The 5,938-nt window shown below is 12.9% G+C and overlaps 2 protein-coding genes across 2 annotated transcripts, besides 12 other annotated features; one reads left to right on the forward strand and one right to left on the reverse strand. All coding sequences in view use genetic code 6, as the record gives it.

Moving 5' to 3' along the window:
- Window positions 1-380: 380 nt before the first annotated feature.
- On the forward strand, window positions 381-963 carry IMG5_081050 (hypothetical protein; the record flags this gene model as incomplete). Its single annotated transcript, XM_004036429.1, has 1 exon — window positions 381-963. A coding segment is annotated over one exon (303 nt), but the record flags the coding sequence as incomplete, so codon positions are not given.
- Window positions 732-1,117, reverse strand: IMG5_081060 (hypothetical protein; the record flags this gene model as incomplete). The annotated part of the gene is made up of 2 exons (XM_004036430.1): window positions 732-764; window positions 878-1,117. 2 exons carry the CDS (start codon window positions 1,115-1,117, stop codon window positions 732-734), a joined length of 273 nt encoding a protein of 90 aa, XP_004036478.1.
- A 426-nt stretch (window positions 1,118-1,543) lies between these two features.
- Window positions 1,544-1,582: a microsatellite.
- A 1,364-nt stretch (window positions 1,583-2,946) lies between these two features.
- Window positions 2,947-2,995: a microsatellite.
- An 82-nt stretch (window positions 2,996-3,077) lies between these two features.
- Window positions 3,078-3,134: a microsatellite.
- Window positions 3,135-3,455: 321 nt separating this feature from the next.
- Window positions 3,456-3,498: a microsatellite.
- Window positions 3,464-3,498: a microsatellite.
- An 89-nt stretch (window positions 3,499-3,587) lies between these two features.
- Window positions 3,588-3,636: a microsatellite.
- Window positions 3,637-4,113: 477 nt separating this feature from the next.
- Window positions 4,114-4,160: a microsatellite.
- Window positions 4,147-4,203: a microsatellite.
- Window positions 4,204-5,256: 1,053 nt separating this feature from the next.
- Window positions 5,257-5,296: a microsatellite.
- Window positions 5,262-5,308: a microsatellite.
- A 484-nt stretch (window positions 5,309-5,792) lies between these two features.
- Window positions 5,793-5,884: a microsatellite.
- Window positions 5,841-5,884: a microsatellite.
- Window positions 5,885-5,938: the final 54 nt, after the last annotated feature.

Raw genomic sequence — 5,938 nt, forward strand, 5'->3', positions numbered from 1 at the left:
CATATTAACCAATATTACAATTAGAAGATCCATGGTGATAAAAATCACATAATCCATCGTCTTTCACAAGACTACAAAATTCTCTATTTTTTTAATCGCATATACCATATATGAAATCACAGCCTTTTCCTTTTCCATAGAACATTTATTCTTCCATAGATTCGTTTATTTCAGCATAGAAACCTGTGTCTCTTAAAAGATTGGTTGTAAAACCACTAAAATAGGCCTAAGTTAGTGATACACTTGCATTCATGTATTCGTCTGCGATAGCTGTTTATTCCCAATGAGATCCTGCAGACTTTTTTCCTCCTTAATTTTCAAGAGGCATACCAAAAAATTTATCACATTCGTAATATTTTTTAGCGAATTTCAAAACATTAGGAGTTCTGAGCAACTTAATTTTAACTCCCCTTATATCTTTTTCAAAAGTAGCGAGATTATGAGGCTATCCATCAGAAGTTACCCATCTTTTTATATCATCATTGCTAAAACCTAATATATGAGTGATTTCATGGATAACTATTTCCATTAAATCTTCAAACACAATAGGATCTTCCAGATTTATTTTGCCAGTTAACAAACCAAAATTAAAATTAACTGTACCATGAGTAGGTCCTAAACGATCTATAAATTAACACCAATTAGCGTTGGCTAAACTACTGTTACTTGGTTCAACTGTATATGATACATATATATGTAAATCAGAATTTCTTCCCTAAGTTTTATCTATATCAGGAACTTGAACTATTCCACAATTTTTTTTACTTGATTTATATCTCATATCTGTTTCTTTTCTTGGGATTATTTTTATTAAACGAGAAAAATAGTTAGTTGCCAATTACATTGCTTTCTCGATGCTATTAATTATTTTACTCACCTAATGTACCATAACAGAATCAGCTAAAGCTTTGAAAAAATCCATATTATAGGTAATTACCATATTACGAGGTTTTTTCGTTTATAAATTACGAATATCTGAAAATTCTTCAATAGGATCTGGAGGAATGGATTCGTATTTTGAGATTTCTTTCATTTTATCATGGCCACATTCGTGTTTAAGGACTTTTAGACCGAAAACAAAGGTTATTAATACTAGGTATATTATAAGTTTTTACATTTTTTTTAATTTTATTGTTAATTTTTTTCTTTTTTTATTTATAGCTTTTTTTTTTAAAAAAAAAAATTTTAATCTATATAATTTATTGATAAAAAAATGTAATATGTAATTATAATTTTTTAATTAGAAATTTTAATTTTATTATTTAATATTTCTTATTTTTAGCCTATTTTTTATATTTTTTTTTTTTGTGTTATATTTATTTAAATAAATTTATATGGTCTAATGATTTTTTTGTAAATGATTTTTATATTTTTTTAATAAATAAAGAATTTATTAACTTTTAATTCATTTATTTTATAAAAAAAAAATTAATAAATAATTAATCATTTAATTTATTTTTGGTTCATATTTTTATATTTCATTCTTTAATTAGTATTATATTTTCTGATTAAATTTTCATTCTCGTAAAAATTATAAACAATAATATATAAAATATATATATATATATATATATATATATATTTTAATATAATTTTCTAAATTTATTAATAAAAGATATTAATTTTTAATTTATATATTCGAATATTTATTTTATAATTATTTAATAATTGTTTTTAGTTAATTTGATTATTATTTGTTTAATTTAGTTTTATAAAAATAATATGATTATTATTTTTTGTAAAAATAATATAATAATATAAAAATAATAAACATCTATTATATATAAAAAACATAAAAACAAATAAATATTTATATATTATATAAAATAACAATGTTAAATAAATCATATTTAATTAAATAAAATAAAATTTTATAAATTATAAAACTAATATAATCATTATTATGAAGAATCATATATAATTTTAGAATAATGTTTAATTAATTTAAAAAACACTAATATAATATAAATAAAAATAAATGAATGATTATTTTTATATTTAAATTATAAAATTTAATATATATAATATTTTATTTTTTTTACCTTATTATATAAAAATTTATAATATTTTTATTTTTATACTTTAAATATTTAAATTCTTTTATATTTTTTTAATACTTTAATTAACTTTCATTAATTTTTTTTTAAAAAATAATATTTATTATATTTAATTTATATGTTTTGTAATTTATTATAAAATACTATATAATATTTTTATATTCATTAAAATTATTATATTTTAACAAAATTTACTAATATATAAATAAATTGAAAATTAGTTTTTATGTATATTAGTATTTATAATTATTATTAATTATTTCAGTTCCATAAATAGACAGAACTAGTGTAAAAATTAGAATTATACCTCTGCAAATTCGTGTTAATATTATAATGGTCAAAGACCTTCTAATGGTTTGATTAACTTCAATTTACCTAAAGTACTAAATATAAAATTTAATGATTTTGTTGAATATAAATAGTTATCCATGAAATTAATTACTCATATATAAGGTTTTAGCACTGATGATATACCTTAATGGGTAAATTTTAAAGGAGCATCGTAAAGTAAACCTGCTATTAAATAAAAAATAAGGGGATTGAAAGTTTATTCCTGAAAACAAATATTTGGTACGTTATACATTAGGTGGTATGCCCCATTAAAATTATGGAGTCGAAAATTTTAAAAAATTAAAATTGGAAAAACATAATTATCTAAAACGAATACATTAATGTAAGTGTATAGAACATAGGCATATTTTATAATAATAGAAATTAAAAAAATTTTTGTTTAATTTTTTTTGTTTTTTTAAATAATAAAAAAATAATAAGAATTTGTCAATAAATAGATAAGTTGTTATAATTATATAAATATAATTACTTAAATAATTTAATATTATTTTTATATTTATACTTATTATTATATATTAGATTAATATAAAAATAAGTTATAAAAAAATTATATTTTTAAAAAAAATATTTAATAAAAAGAATTATATCAAATAATTAAACTAATAAGAAATATATTAAATAATTAATTTAAAAAAAAAAAAAAAATAGTAAAATTATAAAATATATTTAAATAAAAAAAATTAAAATATGAATTAAAAACTTATAAAAATCAATAAAAAAAATATATATAGAAATAAAAAATTATAATTATTTATAACAATATATTGAAAAAAAATATAAAAAATAATAGATAATTGTTATAAAAAAATTATATTAAAGTATTTATTATTATATATAATTAAAATATAAAAAAAAAAAAAATATAAATTTAAAAAGCAAATTATTCTTTTATAAAATTTTTTAAAAATAAAAAAAAACTAAATAATTATATAATTAAATTATATATTTTTTTAAATATACATATTAATTAAATAATTACCTTAAAATTAATATTTATATAAAAAGGTAAAATTATTTTCATTAATAAAAATATAATAATTAAAAAACAATATAAAATATATAATATATAATATATATATATATATATATACACATTTTTTATATTATTTTTATATATATAATAAAACAAATTAATTAATATTTTGTTATAATAATTATAATTATTTATTATATTTATTTATTTTTTATATATTAAATATTTTTATTTTTAACATTTTTTTTTTTTAAAAAAGTAATATAAATTTAAAATATTAATCTTTTTAACAATATTTATTTAATATATTTTATTTAAAAAGATTTTTTTTTAATAATTTTAACTTTTAACAAATCAATAATCTATATATTACTAATTAAGACAGAAATTTTTTAATCAATCCACAAGGATATATTTAAAATTATTTTTTTTATTTTTTAATATATAAATTTAGTTAATAGATAAATATTATTAAATTTATATTTATATTTTTAATAACATATCTTTATTCTAAATATTTTATAATTCTTAAAATATATTTTATTTTATAAATTTTTAATTAACACAAAATCAAACTTACTTTCTTTGTTTTTAATATAATATCAATAGAAAATCTAATCATAATACATTAATATTATTTTAAATGATAAATTATTTTTATTATAATATTTTAAAATATTTTCAATAATTTTTTTATTTTTTCTTTATTATATAAAATCATTATATTTTTTTAATATATTTTTAAAGAAAATAAAATATATTTTGTTAAATATAATAAATAAAAATATTTAAAATTATTAAAAAAAAATTATTTTAATATAAAGCTTATAAAATTATTTATTTCGTATAAATAATTTCTATAACTTAAATATTTTTTTTATATATATTTTATTTTTTCAAATGATATTTTTATTTCGATATTTCCATTATTTTTATGTTTAAATAAATTTATAATATTTTTTATATTTTTATACATATTTTAAATAATAAAGTAAAAAATTATTATTTACATATTAATATAATGATAATTATATTTAAATATTTTATATTATTTTTTTTTAAATATTTTAATTATAAAAATTATAAAATATATTATTAAATAATTATTTAAATGAAATAACATATAAATATTTATATTAATTATACGAATAATTTATATAATATATAATACAATATAATTTCAAATTTTTTTTAGATTAATATTGAGTTTAATATTTTTATTTTTTATTAGAAACTATATATATTTTAATCTAATCCGCTAAAACACAATACATGAATTATATTATGCAAAAATATTTACATTTAATTAACAAAATAAACATAAATATTAATTTTTTTTATAAATTATATAAATTATAGTTTACAGAGCTTTAACTATATCCTAGAACAATTACAAATCAACACATATTAGCAATATATAAATAATTATTTATAAAATACATATATTTTAATAAAGTTATTTTACCTTATTTTTGTTTAATTAAGAAATTTTAAATTCACATATTTAACTCGTTTATTTTATATTTCATAATTTTATTCTTATTTAAGGATATTTTTTTTAAACAAGAATATATTCAATAGCTAATTATAAATTTTTAAGTTAAGTAATAGTTATAATTTTAGATTAAAATAATAGTAAATAAAGGAAATCTACTTTATAAATAAAGAATTTAGATTATATCTAATCGTATATTGAATTAGGTAAATTATTTTAAATACACTTTTAACCAAAAATAAAACTTGTTAATAATAATTCATTAATAATTTTTATATTTAATTTATAATTTATTAAGTAGTTTTTTTTTGTAATTAAATAATATAAATATTTTTATTTAATGTATTATAATTAAAATATATATAAAATTAAATATTATTTTATATATATATATTTATTAATTATATATTTATATATATTTTTAATTTATATCGTTTATTATTAGTTGATTTCTTTAAAATTTAATTAAATAAAACAAAAGAACACATTAGTTTAATATAATTTATATTAAAATTTGATAAAATATTTTTAATATTGCACTAACATATATTTATTCTAAATAAATTATGCTGGATTAAAATATTTTTATTTTATTTTTATTTCGTTTTTTATATTATTTATATAAATTTTAAAATTTATAAACTTTTACATCATAATTTTTTTTAAATTATTTTGAAAAATTATATTTTAATTTTATTAAAAATAAATATAAAATAGTAAATTTATTGGTTTATAATTTATAAAAAATTAATGTTTTTTTTTTTATTTTAAGAACCTTTTTATATATATTTTTTATTTTCATAAGTATATCGAAAATATTGAGATTTTTTTTTTTTTAATAATAAATATAAAATTAAAAAATAAATCATTTATCTAAAATTTTTATAATTTTTTTAAAATAATTATATAAAACAATTAAATTATAAAATTATAATAAAAAATATAAATTTTAATGAGAATATAAAAAATTATAAAATTATAAATATAAAATATAAAATATAAAATATATTTTTAATAATATTTATAATTATTGTAAATCTTTATATAATTAATTTATTATAA

Source organism: Ichthyophthirius multifiliis (genome assembly GCF_000220395.1).
Source record: "Ichthyophthirius multifiliis unplaced genomic scaffold scaff_1120509250545, whole genome shotgun sequence".
Classification (NCBI taxonomy): Eukaryota; Ciliophora; class Oligohymenophorea; order Hymenostomatida; genus Ichthyophthirius; species Ichthyophthirius multifiliis.